General features: G+C 34.4%; 1 protein-coding gene across 1 annotated transcript in view; it reads left to right on the forward strand.

The window, feature by feature from the left end:
• Positions 1-23994, forward strand: part of Klhl1 (kelch like family member 1) — a 346069-nt gene that overhangs the window by 299989 nt on the left and 22086 nt on the right. The window contains exons 8-9 of the mRNA XM_037208360.1: positions 4333-4495; positions 18579-18791. Coding sequence (XP_037064255.1) covers positions 4333-4495; positions 18579-18791 — 376 coding nt within the window. The remainder of the gene's footprint in view (positions 1-4332; positions 4496-18578; positions 18792-23994) is intronic.

Raw genomic sequence — 23994 nt, forward strand, 5'->3', positions numbered from 1 at the left:
TGATGGCAGTCCTCAGAGAAAAGATTCTAGCACAACATGACTACATCAGGACTATTGAGAGATCACAAATTAATGACTTAATGATGTACTTTGAACAAACAGTAACTTTCAATACCTCTCCCCAAAGAATGTGAGAAAAGAAAATCAAAATCATAACTGAAATTTTATGAAATAGAAGAAACAACAACAGGGAACACTACAAAGAATAAACACCCGGGCAGTGGTGGTGCATGCCTTTAATACTAGCACGGGAGGCAGAGGCAGGTGGATCTCTGTGAGTTCAAGGCCAGTCTAGGCTACCAAGTGAGTTCCAGGAAAGGCACAAAGCAACACAGAAAAACAAAGAATAAACAAAAAGAAGGATTTGTTATTTGAAAAGATGAACAAGATTGACAAACTTTTGGCCAAATTAAGCCAAAGAGAGAAGATTCAAATTAATAAAATTAGAACATAGCCGGGCGGTGGTGGCGCACACCTTTAATTCCAGCACTCGGGAGGCAGAGGCAGGCGGATCTCTGTGAGTTCGAGGCCAGCCTGGGCTACCAAGTGAGTCCCAGGAAAGGTGCAAAGCTACACAGAGAAACCCTGTCTCGAAAAACCAAAAAAAAAAAAAAAAAAAAAAAAAAAGAAAAAGAAAAAGAAAAATCAAAAAATAAAAGTAAAAAACAAAAAGAACATAAAAAGAGAAACGCTATAACTGGTACCAAGAGAACTCAAAAAATCATAAATCAGTACTTATTGAATTAGTAGAAAATGCCTTTATTTTCTGATCTCACTTTTTTCAAAATTATTGATAATCATTCTATTAATAGTTTTTAAATTGCTTTTCATTAAGTGTAAAACAAAGATATCTTCAGTTCTTCATGAGGTTTAACATAGAAAAAGCTTTCAAGTCATACAGAGTGAGGAAGCAAAAGCAGGTGGAAAGATGCACTAAACTTAACTCCTAGAAAGATAAAGGGAGAGGAAGACATAGAAGAGTGGCAGGTCTCAATACACACTTGCGAATTGTCTGGCCAGGTATATTGCCAGTCAAAGGCACAACCTCCAGGTCAAGGAGTTCTAAATAATGGACCTCTATCACTACTTCTAGCCATACAACCATGACGTAAATGTAGTGGTGGAAACATACAAACAGTGGGTACATTCTTGTTGGTCATGGTTTTAGATTTCTGTAGCATCCAGTAAGAAATGAAATGTTAGTTTACTCATGCTGTGGCTACCCTGTTCTAGTGATTTTCTTCTGCTTTACATTTCTTCTTGATTTTCTTGTGCTCTGCATTTCTGCTTGTCAGCATTTTGGGTGTCTTTGAAATCAGGATCATGTCCCTGATATGCAGAGATAGCCTCTCAGGGATCTCCAGTTATAACTAGTGGAGATGACATGATTTATCTGTCTACTAGATATTCAGAAGGCTGGAACATCAGAGTATATTACTGTTGCCGCTCTTGACATGTACGCAACATTTTTATTTTAAGGAATGTATAACACACCATGATAACTATCCTTGAAAACAAAAATATAAATTTAGCAAAATATTTAGAGAGAGCATGTCTTCATACAATTTAAGATAATTTTAATTATATATATAAAATTATATATATATATATATATTATATAATATAGGAAAGTATATATGTGTATATATATATATATATATATATATATATATATATATTTCTGGGTGCCCCTTAGATGTCTGCTGCTTAAGTAGGCCAGTAGACTTTATTAGATCCTTTGGAAACTAGAGTTACAGATGGCACTGTGCCTATGTGAGTGTTTAGATGTGAACCAGGGGCCTTTAATAGAGCAGTCAGTGCCACTAGAGAGACTTCTTACCTCTACCAAATCCTCAGCCTGACAGGGTCTGAGCTCCTGTTTCCTCTTACTTTATATCCCTCTCTTTGCCCAGCAATATCACTTCCTGTCTCTATCTCCCTAGTTCTGGGATCAAAGGCTTGAGATTTCAAGTGTTGGGATTAAAAGTGTGTGACATCACTGCCTTGCTCTGTTTCTCTTTTAGACTAGATCAATCTTGTGTACCCCTGGGTAGCCTTGAACTCACAGAGATACATCTGCCTCTGCCTCCTGAGTTCTAGGATTAAAGGTGTGTGCCACCACTGTCTGGCTTCTATGGCTAACTAGTGGCTTATCTCCTCACTCTGATCTTCAGGGAAGCTTTATTTGTTAGATCACAGAGAAAATATCACCAAAAATGAAGAAGGGGAGTAAAGAAGGGAATACAGGAGAGAAGGCTTAAATTAAGGCCATTTGAGGGGTAGTTAGGAAATACAGTTGTAGCTTCCTAAAATACACACATATATTGAGGCTGTCTAAATGAAATCCCCTTAACACTTTTAAGAGGAAATTCATATATAATTGTGCTAAAAGACTTAATGGCCTATCTAAATATTTAAATTTAGTTAACCATTTACTATTTTTATATAACTTATCATACTCTGTTTTCAGTCATAATTATTTTATAAGATATTTCAAATTCAAAATAAAATGATATTGTAATACATGTACTAAACATTACTAAATGTAGTCCCAAAGCTATATCTATGAGTCATAATCTTATAAGTAGTATGGAAGAATTATGAGTCCCCAGTATTCTCAGCAGCAGATTGATATAATTTCTGAAATATTTATTGGATGTCTAATTTGATTAACCTGGTTATTCTCTGGGTTATTGTCAGATCCAAGGAAAGTTCTGCTCTGCCAGTTCAGGGGCCATTCCCTTCTACCAAGGAAGCCATTTCCTCATCACTGTCAGAAGTCCTGAATGGCTGTCTGTGGTGCCTATTAGCATACCAAAGATCAGGAAGGCTGCCATGCTCACTCAGTAGTACAACTCCCCGCAGCTTTTCCCATATCTTTTCACCCTGTACCCTACCAGAAATTTCTCCAGCTAGTGGACTTCCCCTCTCCACATTCTCCTTTCCTTTAATCTCTCCACTTCACCAAGTGCTCTCTTTTGTCTTCCTTGGTTGGACCCCTCTCTCTAGGTCTCTACCCCCCTCTCTCTAGGTCTCTGTCACCTGCACTCTCTTTCTTGTCCTCTAGCACTCTTCCCACAACTCTTGTCTTCAGGCCACATCCCCTGTCTTTCTCTTTCTGCTCTATACTCTCCCAGATGCTTTGGGTTATACCCTCCCTTTTATCTACATACATATCTGCCCCCTTGATCAACCATACCTTGGAGAAATCATGTCCTCAGATTTTATAGTTATATGGTGAAAATGTATATCTTGTAGGAAGTTCATGTGTATGCATATATTCATATTCTTTTGTGAATTCCTTTCATATCTCATATTTGTAACTTAAGTATAAGGATAAGTTTAATAGCTTTAAAATATAAAATGGCTATAATACATAGATTCTGTTTTGGGTGATTATATATATATGACTGTCACCAGTATATCAAGTGATCATTACTATAGTTAAGTATTAGTGGAGGAAAGTTACAACATAATGAAAACGAGAAATGTTCCTATGTGGGTAGTAGAGATTTTGGAAAATCTTAGACACATATAAACAATGATCAAAATGCTATGGTTGATATATATATATGTACATGATATATCATGTATATGATAAATATGTATACTCAAAAACAAAACTCACTAGATCATATAATTTAACTGTGGCCTCAGTACAGCACTTGGATCTGAGTAAAGCTTCTACAAAGTATAACCCTTAAAGCAAAATACAACACATAAGTCAGATTCTTGAGAGGATCAGAGGGGAAATAGTAGTCAGGACTTGAGTTGTAAATTTTCAAAGGGAAAAGAAGGAAAGGCAGCATTGATTTTCACTTCTTCCATACATTCACACACTAGGTCAAAGTAGCAAGACTCCAGTCCTGCTGAAGAGACTGATACTGAGATTTAACATTTTCATGAGTCTCACATAGAAAGGATCCATGTACTGAAAGGGAAGGACCAGTACAACTGAAGATTTACTGGATACCTTTTTGATTCTGTGTACCACAGATACTGAAATTGTCATCATATTTTGATCATGTATAAAATTTCATCAATCAGAAGAAACAAGTCAGCTAAATGTACTGAATTTTATGATAGCCTCAGCATCAAAACTCATTCACAAAAGGAAAGGTAGAAAGACTACCCAACTCATTCATAAAGACAGCTTTATCCTGATATCAAATGGGATAAGGATACACACATAATTAAAAATCAAATTCCACATTCTGTGATCAATACAGATACAAAAGATCCCTCCAAATGTTATTTCATAACACCCTTTCTCTGCACAATGTGATATTGTTAACTACAAGCACATTATTTATTTTCTCTCTAATGTTTTAGGAGTAACTGTGCTTGAAGGGCCTATTTATGCAGTGGGAGGCCATGACGGCTGGAGCTATCTGAACACGGTGGAAAGGTGGGATCCGCAGAGCCAGCAATGGACATATGTAGCCAGTATGTCCATTGCTCGGAGCACTGTTGGAGTAGCAGCACTGAATGGCAAGTGAGTAAATTTTTCTGAATTTTTTTAATAGGTTAAGAAAAAAAATAATTGAATGATAGCATTTAAGAATCATTTTAAAATAAAGGTATATATATTTACCATACAAAATAAACTAAAATTTACCAATATTAGCTGTTAATCCAAGGAGTATTAAGTGTATGTTATGAAAATATTTCTAAACTTTGAGTAAAATAGTTAAGTAGCCTTCAAAAAGTTAATAAAGATTTTGTGTTGATTGTACTTTCACTGTATGATTGTACCAATATGTCCACTTTTCAACCTTTCTATTAAATTAGTAATTCTCAAAAATCAACAGAACTTTTTATTAAGTTTTCATAAAATTTTATATTTTGGTTATATTTTCCTTTTTCTCAACGCATCTCAGAACCTCCATACCTCCCTATCCATCATGCTAGCTCTCTCTCTCCAATAGCAAGAAAAACACCCCAGTGAAAATCTAAATATAAACAAACAAAAAACCAAATAAGACACATAAAAAAATTCAAAACAGCTAAAGAGCCCACAGAAGGACAATACACAACCATGAAATTCATTTTATGTTGGCCAATTACTTCTAGCCAGGGGATGTTTTTGATATACCCATGTCACCTCATTGGAAAAATCTGATTTTCCCTTTGCTAGCAGGTATTAATTGGGAAGTGCTTCTTGATTAGAAGTGGGAATTTGTATCCACGTCCTCTTTCAGTGTTAGAATTTTGTCTGGTTTGAACATCTGAGTTCTTGTGCATGCTGTCACAATTTCTGTGAGCTCATATGTACATTAGTCCTGTTGATGTAGACAGTTTGAAATAATTATCTTCCACCTTTGGCTCTTTTAATCTTTTTTGTTTCCTCTATTGCATAGATACCTGAGCCTTAAGGTTTCCCATTTAGCCTTCAGTTCTCTGTACACTGTCCTTCCTCATCATTATTGAAATAATTGTTTATATAAATAACTTAAATGTAACTAGTAACTGGCAGATTTTTATGTAGTAATTATAAATTTGAAAATCATTGTATTTATGCATACTGGCCATGGCTGATCTCCAAACATCTCATAATGGTCCCAAAGCTCCATTCTCTGTGTTGGATTATTTCTGTGATTTATCTGACCGACTGTAAAGTGCAGGCATCCTGCTGGCCAAGGACTGTGTTATCTGACAGAGAATCAAGTCTGGGAACTCATGCCATACATACATGCTAGGACTGGGGTGATGTGGAATACTGCATTGCCCATAATTTCTTGTGCACACCAGATAATGATCTGTGATAAAGCTCCACAGTCACTGCCTTCTCCCCTCCCTGATAGATCATTCCTCATGGTGTGTATACCCTTATTTCATCTTTTTTTCTTTGCTACACTGGGGATGAAAAATCTCCCCTTCTTTAACAGAGCTCTAATGGAGTGTTTGTTTCTTTTTCTTTTTTTTTTTTTGGTTTGTTTGTTTGTTTGTTTTTAAGATAGTTACTTAAACTGGAACAACTGTGCAATCTATTTCATGGTCTTGTTTAAAAGCTGAACACAATTTTGTTAGCTGAAACATATTTGGGTTTTTTGTTTGTTTGTTTTCTTTGTGAGTTTTTTTTGTTGTTGTTTTGTTTTGTTCTGTTCTTGATTTTTTTTGGAGACAGGGTTTCCCCTGTGTAACAGTCCCGACTGTCCTGGAACTCATTCTGTAGAACATGCCGACCTCGAACTCACTGAGATCCACCTGCCTCTGCCTCCCAAGTGCTGGAATTAAAGGCGTGTGCCACCACTATTTGGCTATAGTATATTTTTTAATTCTTTCCACTTTAACTGATTCCAGGTAATGCATTTATAGCCTTGTATTTTTATTACTTTTGAGCTACTTCAGACAGGTTTATTTTTGGCATAAATCATACTCTTAACATTCAGATAATATTTGGCATAAAAATGTTTTAAAAAGGTACATATTCATATGTGGGAGTATAATAAAATATTATACTAAATATTCTATTTTATTCAAAGAAACTCTTTTTATGTATCATCTTCATATTTTCTCTTGATTGGTTCTTTTTGATGTACTTTTACTTGTATTTAGTATAAATCTCATATTAAAAAAATAGCCCAAATCATCCTTAAGACTTAACCTGTATATAAATATACATTTCAGTTTGAATAAAATGTAGGCTCTTTCAGATACTTTCCTGAGAATATGGCAGTGTATTTATTTTAAATACAATTACTCTGTAAGTGTGTAATGATGTTCAATGTTGTCAAAGATGATTCAATTTATTCACAGTGGTTTATATTTTTGAATATTTTATGTTACATGGTTGTTTATATTCAATGTACAGAACTAAAGTGGAAAACACATTATGTATGTGAATATAATCACTATTTTGTTAACAGATTATATTATTCTCTTTGACTTTTACTTACATAACATATGCTTTAGTGGAAGAGAAACACACACTAAAACAATAATAAAAATCTGTACCTGCCTTTATAACAGTGATGTTTAATACTTTTCTTAAAAGTCTTAATAGTTTCCCTTTTTATGTTACTTGGTACTTTTTTTTTGGAGATTTTGATATCTTTTCTTCATTTTGGGTGTTTAGTGTTTTGATTATTATCTACAATGAGGAACTCCTTGTGTGTATTTGGTGTTCTCTATGCTACATTATCCTAATTCATTTGTTAGATTAATGTGCAATGAAATACAAAGGCATCTATGTTTGAATGACAACTTATTTTATTTTAGATTGTTTTGATAACTACCTTGTATCAGAGCTATTCTTCCTTATGAGCTTGTTTTTAAATATATTAATTTTTGTATATTTATAGTAAATATTCTCCAGCCCTAATAATAATGCATGCTTGGAGAGTCTAGTCACAGTTCTTGAAATATACATTAAATGTCTATTCAGTTTCTTTGATAGCCCCTTTCAAGTGCATTCATTACACAAGTTAGTGTTCACCCCCAGTTGATAATATCTTTAGGAATTTCACTTTACTCCATTACTGTCATTCATGCCATATAATAAATTTAGATACTAATTGGCAGGAGACATGCAACTTCTTCAGGGAACAATGCCTGAGAAAGCACAAGTGTCTCTCCTGTGGCAAAGCCACTGGAGATCCTGACCCCTTTGGAAAGAGAATGTGGACAGTTTACTGTGTAATTCTGGGTATGTCCTCATGAGCACATGCAATATGTACTCTCCTTGCCTTCACCGTGCTAGCCATACTGCTGGTGTTAATGAGTCACGGTAGGCCATGAAACTTCATATTGCACATTTGCATAGCCATTCTGGAAAGAGTGATTTTAACCATAGGAGCTTTAAATGAAGGATATTAAATAGATGATATCAAGAGTCAATGGGAACAAGGAGCATTCGCAGAAACCCACTGTTCCCTCATTTCTAATAACTGTGCCAATACCCAAAGAACATAAGGGAGATATAGATAAGACAAGGGAAAAGCAACACCAACTATTAAGAGTAAGTTTCCAGGTCCTGGTGTCTATAGGATAAATGGAAAAATCTAGTTTGCCCCCAGAAGGGATGGAGTAGTACAAAATGTAGACTGGATTGATCCAGTTTTGGCTGGTGAGTTGATCATGAGAACCCAGAACCTAGCAGATGTAAATATTAACCACAAGAGACAAAACTGTCTCCCTGCATGATGCTGTAACCACTTGTGCTGCCAATCAGGAACGCTCTTCTGTGTCTAGGTGTGCTTAGTTAGAGAAGTTCCTTTGTAGCTTGTAAAACTACTTATGCTTCTGACCTTAGAGATACAGGTAAAAAGGGTAATGGTTACCTGTGGGAGAGTTGGGAGATGGAAAGCCAAAGAGATAGGAAACAAAGTGGTAATTATTGTTACAATTTTTAGAAACGTAGGATGTAAAAACTGGCTATCAAACTGTTCATGCAAGCCACTGGCGCTGTATAAATAAAGATGGCTCAAGCATTCTGGGGACACTTGATTGAACTACAGGAGGTAGTTACAGTCTCTAGGTCCCAACTCCACACAGCCATTCCAGGTCCTCAAACCCTTGTGGAGCAAGGCCTCCAGCAACTAATATTATTTTAATTTATTTTATTGGAATTGTTTATATTTTATCTCAGTACATTCCTTCAAAATATGAAGCTATTTGGAATGATTTCATATTATAGTTCCAATCATCTTTGTCTTTTAAACTGAAGCAATGCAGCTTTGATTTGAGAATCTTTTCTTAAAACTAGACAGTGTTTTAACAGCTTCAGTATTCTGTAGCTTGATGACTCTCTTCATGTCTAAGTGATCTTCTTGTATTAGAAATATAATCATTACGCCGGGCGGTGGTGGCGCACGCCTTTAATCCCAGCACTTGGGAGGCAGAGCCAGGCGGATCTCTGTGAGTTCGAGGCCAGCCTGGGCTACCAAGTGAGTTCCAGGAAAGGCGCAAAGCTACACAGAGAAACCCTGTCTCGAAAAACCAAAAAAAAAAAAAAAAAAAAAAAAAAAAAAAAAAAAAAAGAAATATAATCATTACAAGAGAATCTTTCACTTCAAAATCATAGCAAGGAATTTTCTCACCTCTGACAGCTGTTTGGGCATTTTCTCCTACCTGCAAATGGAAGATTTCCTCTTATTTTCACATATCACTTCGGTGTCATTCTATATTAGGTGTTATATCTTTGATGTTTACAATTCTTTCAATTATGAATCATACATACTAAGAAGCAAGCAGTCATCTTAAATGTAGATTATTTATTCTACTATTTTTGTGTAAAAATAAAAAAAAAATTCCTTAGAGTTTAAAATTGATGTGTTCAGACAGATCAAATGCAATATAACACTGAATAGATGAAATAATCTTATAATAAAGTATATTAAGTTATTAGTTCATATTTGTCACCTTAGATTTATTTAAAGCCAGAAATTTACTTAGCAGGTAAAGAAAATGCAACCAAAGATTTACTAATATTGCAACATGGGAGGAGGGAGGTTGAACATAATGTTAGACTCCCCAAAGTCCCAAATATATGTATATATGTGTGTATATAAAGCACAGATATGCTATATAAGTATATATGTGTGCACAGGGACAAATAGCCAAATGAATGGAAACACATGAACTATGAACCAATGGCTGAGGGGACCCCAACTGGATCAGACCCTCTGCATGGGTGAGACAGTTGATTGGCCTGATCTGTTTGGGAGGCATCCAGACAGTGGGACCAGGTCCTGTGCTCATTGCATGATTTGGCTCTTTGAAACCTGGGGCTTATGCAGGGTCCTAGGCTCAGCCTGGGAGGAGGGGACTGGACATGCCTGGACTGAGTCTACCAGGTTGATCTTAGGGGAGGCTTTGCCCTGGAGGAGGTGGGAATGGGGGGTGCGCTGGGGGGAAGGGGAGGGGGCGGGAGGGAGGAGAACAAGGGAATCCATGGCTGATATGTAGAACTGAATTGTATTGTAAAATAAAATAAAAAAGGTGTATATGTGTATATGTTTTTTTCTATTTTTATCACTACTTTGATTTTGTTATTTGAATGTTTGAATTCTAGGTAAATTTTTTTTTTCTGATTGTTTGCTTGTTTTATATTATCTCCCAATATGGCTACTAATATAGTCTGAACAATACCTCACTTTGGTATGAATTTCATTAAATATGTGATACCATCCCTATAGAATCTGAAAAACATAACAGAAATAAAACCATGCAGCTCAGTCTTATATTTCATCAGGCACTCATCCATTCTCTTGAAACTTCATTTTAGTATTTCTGGTAGCTATTGTAATTTACATACAATATGAAACATTTAGCTTAAGAATAATGTAAAGAGAATTGATGTGTAACTTATCTACCATGACCTGTGTTCCTTAATTTTCAAGGCCCATTCCTGTACTATACTTCCTGGGGAAGATACATTTTTTTATATTCAAAACTGATATTCTTTTTCTTAATGTTAGAACCTCAATTTGCTTTAATCCATATCAGAGTCATAAATTTTAAAAAAAATAAATAGAAGAGGAAGAAAACTGCTCATTTAGTGAATCTTACTATTTGAGATGGGAGATTAATATATTATCTCCTGGGGAAATATTTTGTTTTGTTTTCCAGTGAATGTATTTTTGAAACAGGGTCTCTAGTAGCCAATGGGTTTAGATTTGCTTTAGAATTAGGGATAACCTTGAACTCCTGACACGTTTTGCTTCTGTCTCCTGACACTTTTGGCTTCTGGGATTCACCATGCTTTGTTTAGACAATGCTTAGGGTCAAATTCTGTACCTCATGTATACTAACTAACAAAAGAACTTAATTCTTATCACAGGTGAAACCTTATGGACTGTCTGATTCTTATCAAGTAGAGAAACATTCCAATATCAGAGTACAATGTGTGTCAAGTACAAAAGTATGTAATGCATAAAAATAAATGTGTTATGAAAAATGAGACACAAAAGATTGACTAGACAACATTGTTAGTTATTTGGCGGTGCTCTTACACTGCGAGGAAATATCATGAAACACGACAGAATCCACTAACAAGAGTTTTATTAAGATAAGAGAGAGAGACATGTGCTCAGGCTTGCGGAAAGACACGTACATAAAGAGAGAAGCCAGGAATATGGTGCCTTATTAAAGGCTGGGCCACGCCTGCATACACAGGCTCATGTGGCTACTCCACGAATGTGAATAGATCACATGGTTGCGCTGAGCGCTTAACTCAAACACAGAAAGCCACAGGGGTCCTGGTCATGTGAGACATTTTGACCCGGAAATGGCTATTTTGACCCAGAAATGGCTAGGTGGAAGTGTCTAGGTCCAACAGGCTTGCGTAACCATGCCCAACCATGGGGGCATGTTGTGAATCTATCAAACATGTTCAGGGCCATAAACTAATATGGGAAATGGTTTAAAACAAAGACCAAAGTTTGCTTTATAATTTTATGTGTATTCTCTCTTGCTAAATAATAATCTCTAACTGCTCAAAGATGACATAAAATAATAATTTGCTTAAAGGGGTGGCTATGAGACAATCCAGTAGTGGAAAGTGTAACTTGATAGAACAGACCTGAAAACCACCAAGCACAAAAGGCAATAATACTAATTCAGCTCAGTTTTCTCTTTTTTGTCAGTTCCTTCCTACTTCAGTCATGGAAGACATTATCTTCAACAGAGGCCAAGGATGGATTTTAAGGACTTTAAGGACTGTTCTGTCTAAATTGTAGATGGCATAATTTGTATTTTTCCTACTGTCTAAGAACCTTGTCTAATATTCATATTTTCACTGAGACTGCCTTTAGCTCACCAAGTCAAAGTTACTTTTTCTTCCTTTTGTGATCCAAGGACATGTGGCTGACGCCTGTCACCTGTTTGTCTTGCTGCAGCAAACATTAATGGGAAGTTTTCTCAGTGACATTTCCAGATAAACCTTCAGTTAAAAAAAATCTGGAAGACAGGACTAGAATTTATTTATTTTTAATTTTAAAATATCTGATGTCAAAGATAATACAGTCAAGGAACCCACCTATCTGTCAGAAGCTTAAATTCTGTTAACTAGAAAGGGGGTGTCCAAAACGAGGTTTGAAGTGTTTATCTACTAGGTTTGACATTTAATTGTGCTTAAGTTTTAAATGTGGTAAATACACCTAAGCTATTTTGTGTATTTAAAATATCGGATATTTTAAAATATCCAATACAGTGGGCACATCCTAATAAGTAAAGTTAGCTGAGCTCTGTCAGCCTTTAGCAGGTAACCATGTTCTTCAGGCCTGTGTGGCAGGCACAGCAAGTCTAAGGCTGACTCTGCAATCTACATCAAGATTTCTTAGTAAGCAGTAATAAAATCAGTCACCCACCTGGCTGGGAGCTTAGTGGGAAATTCTGCCATAAGCAGTTCACTTGAGGGGGTTCACTGAGAAGATCAAGCAGGAGCATTCATCCCTGGTGAGTACAGATTGTCTTTGGATCAGATTAAAGGATTTTGCATGTATTAAAAAAAAAAGAAAAGATCTATACTAGATCTAGAGATCTGCTTTAGAGTCCTTACCCTATAGCTTGTCACTATTAGTTATTACCCACAAGGATGGGTACCTGATGTTGTTTTAAGAAACTTTAACATATTTATATTAAAAGAAATTTCAATATATTTGGTCAAACCTTGAAATTTTTTGAAAACTACATTAGAATCACATATTTATAACTTTAATATAACTATGAAAAATGGTATGGAACTGTACATCTGATACAGATTAAGAAAGTTACATGTCAAGCACAAGAAAATGTGGAATATAGGAGGACTTTCTGATGTTAAAAATCACTTGATTTTATTACTAAGGAAAAGAGAAGTAGACCTGGACATGAGGCAGAAGGACACAAAGCATAGGAAGCATGGCTTTCCTAGACACAGAGAGATCGAAAATAGCTTAGATTTGTAGTAGGAGATTCAGATCACTTCCTGATGACAATTTACTCCTTTTGGTGTCCTGTGTTATTTTTGTATCGGGGCTTTCTATTGTAAAGAATAATGTATCATCACACATGAGTGAACCAATCACTCATATTGATATGGCAACGTAAGCAAGAATTTTAGTCATGGATATGACCACCTGAAATAATGAGTGTCTTCTCAAATCTTACCAGTTAAGAATTTTCATGTGCCTGCACTTCAGTAAATGCACAGCTGTCGTAAGCTGTGCAACACAATGGTATCCTAAGGGCACTCTGTGCTCAACTCATCTTTCCTTCCTTCTCCTGTTTCTTCCATCTAGCTCTCTAACTTGGAACTTTCTTGGACCAGAGGATAACTAGGCAATACTCTCTTTTGAACAAGTAATGATGATTTATATCCACCCTATATTTTCATGACAAAGCAAGAAGACTGTAAGAAAATTTCTTTAGGGCAGAAAGCAGATTTGTTTCTGAAGTGGAATGAAAGTATCATTTTCCTTCAAGACCAAGTTTAAACAATCACTTGAAGCTCCCTTTTAAAAGATTAGCATGTCCTAAACTCAAGACCCCTCAAGGTGTGAAGCACACTCAAAGGTTATGAGTTCTCACCTCAATCTTTCTCCATCATCACTGGGAAACAAATGAATGGTAACAGGAGACTTACAGGGTTACTTGTTTTCCATTCACATTTCTATGAAAAAATCTGGGGCATTGGTCTTCTGCCAGCTTCTGTAAACTGGGAGATTAGAAGGAGGGCTAAATCTCACTCTTTTGACACAGAAGAAATGCAGCTGAGAGTGGAAACCAGAACTGGGCTTTCTGTTGCATGGTTGTAACCCCAGCACACAGGATGCTGTGGAGCTGAAAGGAAGAACTGTTATGAGCTGAATGCCAGTCTTAAATACATAGTATCAGACCCAAACGGTATCTCCAAAATGTAGAGTCAATAAATGAATAAAGGCATCCTGAGTCTCATCATTATACTGCCACTCCTCTAAACATTTGAACCTATATCATGACAATACAGGACTTATTTCCCAGAGTCGCTGAAGTAAATGTGACAATATAAAATCAGTAGCACTGTCTTTCATGGGCATGCATTAACTAGATATGAAGGCATGGAAACTTGGTCCCAAAACATTATGCAAAAACATCTTTACGCTAATTAAACACAGAAGAATTGGAAAATAATGGGGAAGATTTGGATGCTTGTTACTCTCAGCAAACAAGACTAAAATCAAGTATATGTCTGTGTCTTATGCTAACTCTACCATGAAAGATATATGCTGCTCAAAATTCATTGCAAAATGAAGAAAAAGCCTGACGATTCCTTAAGGGTGTTTCTTTGGCATCTCTTCTGTGTAGGTTCAGAATGAAATCTCAGCTTCATATCTTGGCCTCCACACCTCTTTCATTCTTCATCTCTCTTTCTCATCCAGCTGCATCACTCCCTCCCATCCTCTCCCAGCACCTGCCACTTTTTATACATCACCCGCTGTTACCTTTCGTCAGCCACGTCTCTACATACACCTTTTTTTCTGTGTAATGCTGCCCCTGCATTTCTTCATTCTGCAGATTTTACTCAGCTTTCAATGCTGACTTGAAATGTCATGTTTCCTTTCTTGCTGTGAAACTGTCAGCTGTCACTTCATATGTTGTCAGCTCATTTACCTCAGTGTTGGAATCCTCTCTGCTCTTCAGAGTCCCAACATCTAATTTGTCCTCATAGTGAAAGCAAGCAGAGAGTCTACACTATGATTAAATAGATGTAGAGGGGCATCTGAGGATACACAGGCTAATTGTTCAGGAAAGTCTGTGTTCACAGCGTAACATTTTTCTAGCAGCTCATTTGGGTTATTTCTATCCTTGGTTATTATAATTTTAGTGATAAATTATTTTTTATTTACTTTTAACTTTTAGTTCTAGGTCATTTTGTGTTGGTTTAGAAATGAGTAGATTACAGTTTGAGGCCAGCCTGTTCTACAGAGCACAAGATTCAGGACAGGCACCAAAACTACACAGAGAAACCCTGTCTCAAAAAAAAAAAAAAGAAAGAAAAAAGGAAGAAGTAGATTAAAAATAAATTTGCTCTATTAGGTTTGTTCACAAAGTGATTATTTAGATTTCTTTCACCATTGTGGAAACACATCTATTAGTTTTCATACTGCATTCATAGAACAGTGAACAAAGACATTGTTATCTCTTTATATGAATCATAATCCACCATTTTTTCACAATTCTTTTATAGTGTATTGTGTATTTCTGCTATCAATTTTTCTAATATCTCTTATTAATTTTACGTTGTGAAGTCATATTAATTGTTCTTTATATTGTCAATCATAGGAATGTTTGGATAATACAAAAATTATAAGATATTTCAATAGAAAATTATGTAAATTTTCACTAAACTAAATTATGTAGTTCAAGTCATTAAATTAGTTTTAAACTGATTATACAGCATATCTTAAATAATAATTTACATAAATATCTATAAAATAATACATTTTTTTATTCAGACATTTAACAAATTTCTTCAATGTGTATAAAATGTATTAGTAAATTTTTACCTCAGGTGGATTCAAAAGTAATTATATCAAAGAAGTTAATGATGTAATTTATGAACTTTGCAGAAACCATTTATTTCCATGTAACATAATTTTTAAAATGCTATTACTGAAAAGTATGTGAATAGAGTCAATACTTAACTTTATACAAAAGTTTAATTTATAGCAATAGGTTTTTATATTCTGCAAAAAAGTAAAATATTTATGTCACTCATTCCTCCTGTATTGAAAAGATTTTCCACTTGCCAAATTTGATTTGCTATAAGCGATCATGATATATTTTATTAACTTATCTTAAAACCTAATTATTGGAGAGTTTCAGTGTGGAAGTCAGATGCACCATTGAAATGCATATATTTGTACTTGTGGATATGTGCCTTTTATCTTTTATCCTGCTAATATGCATCAATGAACAGTAACTGATGTTCATATATTGGCCCCTCTTTCCAACCTGGTTATAAAGACCCCTCTGCCCATATCATGTGGTGCTGAACTCAGTTCACTACTGTTTTCTGTATCTTTAAATATATGTTCTTAGAGATATTTGCCTCTAATTTATCAAATTTGGTGTGTCTTTGTCTTTTGTATTACAGTTATTGATGACATCTTAAATCAGGTTTGGAAGTATTTCTCCTTCAGGTTTTGGAAAAGTTTTCAAGATTGTCATTAGTTATTTTAATTCTCTCTCTCTCTCTCTCTCTCTCTCTCTCTCTCTCTCTCTCTCTCTCTCTCTCTCTCTGTATTTACCAATGAAATTCTAGGCTTCTCTTTGTAGATTTAAAATACTAACCCCCTAATCAAATACTGATCAGCCATGATGTTCTGTTAGGAATTATGATTTAGTTCTAGTAGATGCAGTTATCAATTGTTTCTTCTATGTATTGTTGCATGTACACACACACACACACACACACACACACACACATATAATTTTCACTAACTGAAACAAAAATAAACCTGACTTAATATTGAACAGAATTGTTTTTATTATCACTTATTAACAATGCTAGGCCATATTTATATACTGTTCAAGTCATGTATATGAATAAGAAGAGCAACTTAAACTCAAAATATGATATAGTTTCTATGTATTTGGAGGGGGTGAGACAGGATTTCTCAGTGTAGTTTTGATGCCTGTCCTGGATCTTGCTCTGTAGACTAGGCTGGCCTCGAACTCGCAGAGATCTGCCTGGCTCTGCCTCCCGAGTGCTGGGATTAAAGGCGCATGCCACCACCACCTAGCCAGTTTCTATATCGTTTTTAACCAGTGACAATTTACATGTTATATACTTTACATGGAGGTAATTATGTAATATTTCTGAAAATTATATTTAGTACTTTTTTGCAATGTTTCAGGATTATAGCATACTTCTTTTGAACTAGATGTTCAACTTAAATGAAATAGAAATAAATGAGTTCAGATTTCATGAAGTGTTAAGGATGATTATTTTACTTCTGGTTGATTTTGCAAGCTAAATTGTTCAATGCTTATCATTTAAAATGCCGCTGTTGCTTAATTTCATCATATTAGAAGATTGAGAGTCAGCAGACAACTTCTGAGTGATCAAGCAAGGCTGTATGACAGTCACACAGAGAACACTCAGGCAACCAGACATAGTTTGTCATGTCATGCAGCATGAGAAACAGCAATGACTTTGTTAAAAAAACAAAATCTATAGTTTGAATTCAGCTTAAACACCATATTGTAGAATTATTAAAGAATACTAGAGCATGGAGTTGAAAACCCGAAGCTTTGCATCTATATTTAAACTGAAAATGGAGAATTAGGTGTACAAGCAGGTTGAGGATAAGAGTCATAATTAAGGATCAATTTGATAATACAGTATTAAAAAAATTGTTCTTTCTTTGCTTGATGTTTTACTATGGGAATTGTCTACAAGACTTCTATCAGAAGTAATGGCTACATGCCCTGCAGCTACAGTTCACCCTGATTAACTCCAAAGGTCACAACAACATCAGTTTCTGCTCTCTCCACTATGATGATTTTGCTGCTCCTAAAACTGTTTAAACAGTCTCAAAATCCTCCCTTGTCTAGAGGCATAAACTCTGCTTTAATCACCATTGTGATCTTCCTTTTTGTGCAAATAGTATTTTGTCACTGAGACATATTCTAATTGTTTATTTAAAGTTGCAGGCATAATCTATATTATACCCAGCAAGGCTTTCTCGACACTAATTAAGAGTTGTGGCACTTAGAGACTTCCATAAATGTATCTATGTGTCTGCTTTATTTATTTGTAATACATCAGTAGAATTGCAGGATCTTTTAAATCTTTTGCCAGTGTACAAACAGATGTGATAGATAGATAGATAGATAGATAGATAGATAGATAGATAGATAGATAGATAGAGTAGTATGAATCACATGCAATTCACTATCAATTGGATAAATAAATATAGGTAAGAGTTTTCTTAAATATAGTGGTTTTCCTGAATTAACATAGAGTAAAGAAGTATTTTTTTCGAGGGTTATACAATGTATTTGTAAATCGTTTAATCTCAGTAGTGATGCAGAACTTGTTTTTGAAGGCTTCTATCATAACTAAAGCAAAATGAGTATCATTTTCAGAATTACCCATTTAAACCACTGAAGTTTGCTTAAACTTCATAACAGACACTAAGGGAAGATGGTTGTTATGACAACATGCATTAGCATATTCCATTGTTAGTGTTCTACACTGTGACAGTGCAATGTGGTGTCTGCGCATGCAGCATGCATGATTACTGATTTCAAGTATGATAATCACAGTCCTCTGAGCATGGTCATTTTTCTTACAATTTATTCTACTCTTAAAACATCTATTAAATATTACCAAGTATTAATTCAAATTAATGTATCATTCCTGTTTTATCATTTCTGTTATATGCAAACAAATACATTTATAGAATCTAAGATTGGAAAATCATTTTTGTATTTTTTCACATAGAATATTGCATATAACAATAATAAGAATTCTATTTATATGGCATCATTTGTAAGACTACCTTCATTAAGATATATTTCACACTGTGAAATTTGTTTTTAAGTATAAATTTTATATTTTTGCCATCCGAACTATAATATTGAATATTTTTAAATTGTGTTTTCAGGTTGTATTCTGTTGGGGGTCGAGATGGAAGTTCTTGTTTGAGCTCAATGGAATACTATGATCCTCACACAAATAAGTGGAGCATGTGTGCACCAATGTGTAAGAGGAGAGGAGGTGTTGGAGTGGCCACCTGTGATGGTTTCCTTTATGCAGTGGGTGGTCATGATGCTCCTGCTTCAAATCACTGTTCCCGGCTCCTGGACTATGTGGAAAGGTAAGCTCCAAGGGCACTAAGGAAGAACAAATATGACTCCTGAAAGTACTGTCATTTTCTTTTCCTCTCCCTCTCTCTTACTCTCCCTTCATTATTTCTTCCCTTCATTCTTTCTTCTTCCCTCTCCGTCTCCTTCTTTAGCATATGAACACTTTTATAATTTCATTTTTTCATGTTGCTTCTTTCTTTCCATTAGCTTAAAGCTTCAGCATTTACACATGATACTTAAGTACACTGCATATTTCTGCTGAGGGTTTTTTTTAAAATGATGATCACAAACAAAATATCACCACAAATGCTTGTGAGTTTTCTAATTACATATTCATCAACCTTAATCAACACAGAAATGAACACAGGGAATATCAAGACATCTGATTTAGTAGTTGAGATTAATAATTCTCTTTTAAATCTCAAATCTCAGGGGTAGAATACCATGTTGTTATTCCTTACTCATAGTACATATCCATAGTGTTGCCACCTTGGTATTGTGACTGACGTGGCTAAGCTAAAACATTTAACTCTATGTAAAAAGGATAAGGACATGGTAAGAGATTGCTCACTCATTTTAAGGATCTACGTGCAGGCAAAATAAAAATGATCTTCAGGTTGTATTTCAGTGAAAAATTGGCTAAACTGTCATAGTGACTTGAGAGCAGAATATCTTAGGAACAACACAGGCTCCATACATAGCATTGAAGATATGACAAATATCATCTTGATATAAAAATTATCATGACCTTCCTTAATAATTATACTTGAAAATGGGACAGGAGATGAGAAATAAATGAGTTATCAATTCTAAGTTATTTTTCCTAAATATACAAGTTTTTGTTTCATTTTTTTTTACTGAATTCAAGTTTACTGGCATGAAATAGTTTGTAGATAATGAAGTGTGTTCAAATTTATGAGATTTATTGGATATTATAAAGAGAAAATGCTGAAAATTATGGTTTTTCTGTGAAACAGACTGTGCCTTTATGACTACCTGTAATATATATATAGAAACATAGAAATGTCAATATATATGAATATATATATATGGAGAGAGAAATACATATGTTTGTGTATATGTATGACAGAGAAGGAACTGCTAAATCCCATGTTTCCTATTAAGCATTCTCTAATCTACTGAAATAAAAAATCTACATGTGTTACACTGAAGTGTTCAGTAATCCAATAGATAAAATCTTTTTGTAATCATTCAGACAACCATTTATTTTAAAATTATTAACGATCTCAAAGAACATTCACTTCCATCTAGTAAATACTTGGGAAATTGAAAGAATTGTTGCATATGATAAGCTGCTATTTCTAACTTGCATATTTTAGGTAAATGCTGCTAATAGAATGATACTTTCTCCAAGAATTCCATATGAATTTACTTTATAACGAACTGAAACGGTATTTGTTCTCATAAGCATAAATTATTCAGTCTCAGAATTCATTTACCATGCAAAATTAGATTAAAATACTCAAAGCTATTTCAACTTGTAGGCATTCAGTGGTTAAGTACATAAGTACAGCTTAAGTAATGAAGAAGCACACAATGTTATCATGTTTCTTGGACAAATTTGCACTTGTCAGAATTGAAGCACTTTTGGATATTAGAAAGCATATTTTCATTTTGATGATTTCCTATGTAAATGATTAATAAATCAAGATGCATAATGGTGCCTCTGAAAAACTATTTTCTGCATATAATGTGAATAGTGTTTTAGTATATTATTATAATCAAAGATTACTAGAAATTACTAAAAGTTTAGTGTCTAATGCTATGTTTTATATATGTATATTACCTGTATATCAGTATGATATCTCATGGAGACATAAAAGCATTATGTAATGATGATAATAAGCACAGCTATTTAAAACTTATCACAATTGTTCATATTGAGCATAAAGAACACTGGCACCTCAGAGAATTTAAGAAGGCAGGGAAAGAGAGAAGTGAGTTAAGAACAGAGTGGGAAAGTGATAAACATTTGTTTTATAACAAAACTTCAACCTAATAAGTGATTTTGATTGATGAAATTCACTGCATAACATTACTAAGGTTTGGGAAAATTTAAGACCATAAGTTATCATTTTTAAGAAGAGTAATGTTTTTGTCCATACTCATTTATATATAAATATTATTTTGCTTACATTTTCTATTTGGGTTGCTCCTACTTTTATTGTGTACAAACTGAATATCAAAGTGGACAGGTGTAGGGTATAATAATAAATATAATAGAGATGGAACTTTGATTCATTTGAAAGAATCATACAATTCTAACAAAATTAAAAAGTCAGTAAGACATGAAAATTAACTTCACAATAATACTATTAACATAGGGATAATACTATTATCATTTAGGATATTTATATGCTTTTAAAATCAAGTCAAACACCTACTGGTCCATGTATCTGTTCTATCTACAGCCTTACAGCTCATCTGAATTTTAATGATCATACAATAGTCTGTTCATTAAACATTTTTTAATTTTTTTTCATTTTATTTAATATATATACATATATATATATATATATATATATATATATATATATACATATTTCTCCTTTCTTTACTCGACTATTCTACAATCATAGAGGCCTCTGTATTTCTGGGATTAAAGACATGAATCACTGCCCCCCAGCAATTTTTTTCTCTTATAAATAATCCTGATTACAGGTTCCCCTCCATTTACTTCTCCAAGTTTCTTCCCAACTCCCCTCCCACTCATCCCTTTCCCTTTCTATCTCTCATTAGAAAATAAAAAGGATCCTAAGGAATAATAATAAAATAAAATATAAGATAAAACAAAAAAAATAACACATCCAAATTAGACAAAGCAAACAGAAGGAAAATTGTCCAAGAGAAGGCACAAAAACAGAGATCCACTCAATTACAGATGCAGCCATTCCATAAAAACACTAAACTACAAGCCTTAGTATTTATGCAGAGGACCTGGTACAGACCACTGCAGGCCCTGTGCATGCTACAGCAATCTCTGAGTTCACATGGGCTTTGACTGTGTTGATTTAGAGAGCCTTGTTTCCCCAGAGTCCTCTATCCACTCAGGCTCTTACACTCTTTCTGCCTCCATTTCTGCAAGGTTCCCTAAGCTCTGAGGGGAGGGGTTTAGTGGAGACACCCTATTTAGGTCTGAGTATCTCCACCAAACTTACACTCTCTGTATACTGTCTGGCTGTGGATCACTGCATTTGTTCCCATTTCCTGCAAGAGGAAGCTTCTTCCATGATGATTGAACAAGGCACTAATCTATGAACATAGATGATTGTCATAAAGACTAATTTGATTGACACATTTTTTTGTTTCTTTAGTCTTTATTTTAAAGACCATTTTTTATTTTATTTTTTATTAGACCTGAGCTATCTAATCTCAGATTCTTGGTCACTTCCACAGTATTGAGTATAGGTTCCTTCTGGTGGAATGATGGAGCTTAAGCCTAATCAGTTATTGGTTGGTTACTCCCACAAGCTTTGTGGCACCTAGCATATCTTGCAGGTAATATACCACTGTGGAGTACCTTCCTTAACCCAAAACACTAGAACATAGGAATCAAGGCTCTGTTTTAACACCATCTCTACTTCTCCATGTACTATGAGTTGTGTAGGTGTTGTCTTCAGCAATGGGGCATTTCCTTCAGTTTTTATAGTGCAGCCTATACCTTTGCAACAGTCTATATTGCTTGTGGAGTCCCATGGAACCCCTTTGGACAACAACTAAATTAGATAAGAACAAATCCAGGTACTGGAATCGTCATTTGATAACAAAAGATGGCCAGTGGAGATTTTTCTCTCCCCATCGTTTGGTGATTTAGTTTAGATACGCTTTATGTATATGTATGTTTTAGAAAGCCTCTAGTGTGTCAGGTTTCCACACAATCCCTCGAATGGTCTTTAATATCAGCTGTCTCTCCCTGTATGCCATCCATCATTCCCTTCTTCTCACCCCTTGTGTTTTCAACTTTGTTATTCAGAATTTACCATCTCTGAGTAAGAAGCAGACAGGCAAGGACCTGGTGCTCTACCTCTTTAAACAAAAGTGAAACATAAAATATGTTCGAAGGCATCATTAGCACTACTTGCTAGTCATAGATGAGGACCGCATTTCTTCTCTCTGCATCCTAGTAAACATCTCTGACGAAGAAGAAATGGGACAAAAAGACCAATGGAAACTTCCTAAACTGTACAATAGAAACTTTATTTTGTTCCTTCTGAGATGATTTCCTTATGTCAGCCAGAAGAATGTTTCCATAAAGTAGATTTGGTCTGAAAGGATAGTAGTTGGTTTGTTTTGTAGAAATCATAATTATTATATTTTCAAATAAATCATTCCACTAAATGTGGTTCTGTTTGTTGGCAATGTTCAAGATTACAACTTTATCTCAATCTCTATACCCTTGGTACAATTCCAAGCACAAAGTAAGTACTCAGTTAGCATATTAGAATCTATTAGACTCTGGAAGTAGAGCCCAATTTTTCTTCAAGGAACTGTACCAGATCAAATTATAAGTAGGTTATAGTGTAGATAAATTATATAATAATATAAATATACATTCATCTATATAAATATTAGTTATGTTCAAGGTTAAATAATGGAATGATAAAATGAAGATGGATTACTGTTATAAGTTATATCCATAGAGAGATTTCTACTATTTAATTTCTTCTGTATTTGTGTGTGAATTATCTATTTTTATTTTCTTTGCCTTAATATTAATAATGGTCATATATTTAAGACATTCATTCAATATACAGTTTTTGGGGTTATATAGTAACTGATAGTTTAAACAGTTGTTCAAATATTAATTAAAATTCATATAGCTACGTCTTAGTCAAACACAATAAATAAACCAATACTAAAATGTTTGATAGTTTTATCACAAAAAATACAAAACATCTATTCAAATCTGCTCAAGTCACCATTGTTATTATTTAAAATAGTCTATAAACCAATACTAATTATTATATTTTTGTGAAGAGACGTAATAGCTATATTGTGTTTGTACATTTAATATATTTTCAAACATCAAAATTAATATTTGCTGTCAGTCATTAAAGTATACATACATTCACTGTAAATTATATTTTTAGTAACTATAAACATTATACGTAAGACAAGATTAGGAACTTTGGACTAATTTTTTTCTTATTTTATTTTCGAGAGTTTTGGGGTTTCACATGTCTATATAATGTG

Source organism: Peromyscus leucopus, chromosome 9 (genome assembly GCF_004664715.2).
Source record: "Peromyscus leucopus breed LL Stock chromosome 9, UCI_PerLeu_2.1, whole genome shotgun sequence".
NCBI classification, from domain to species: domain Eukaryota; kingdom Metazoa; phylum Chordata; class Mammalia; order Rodentia; family Cricetidae; genus Peromyscus; species Peromyscus leucopus.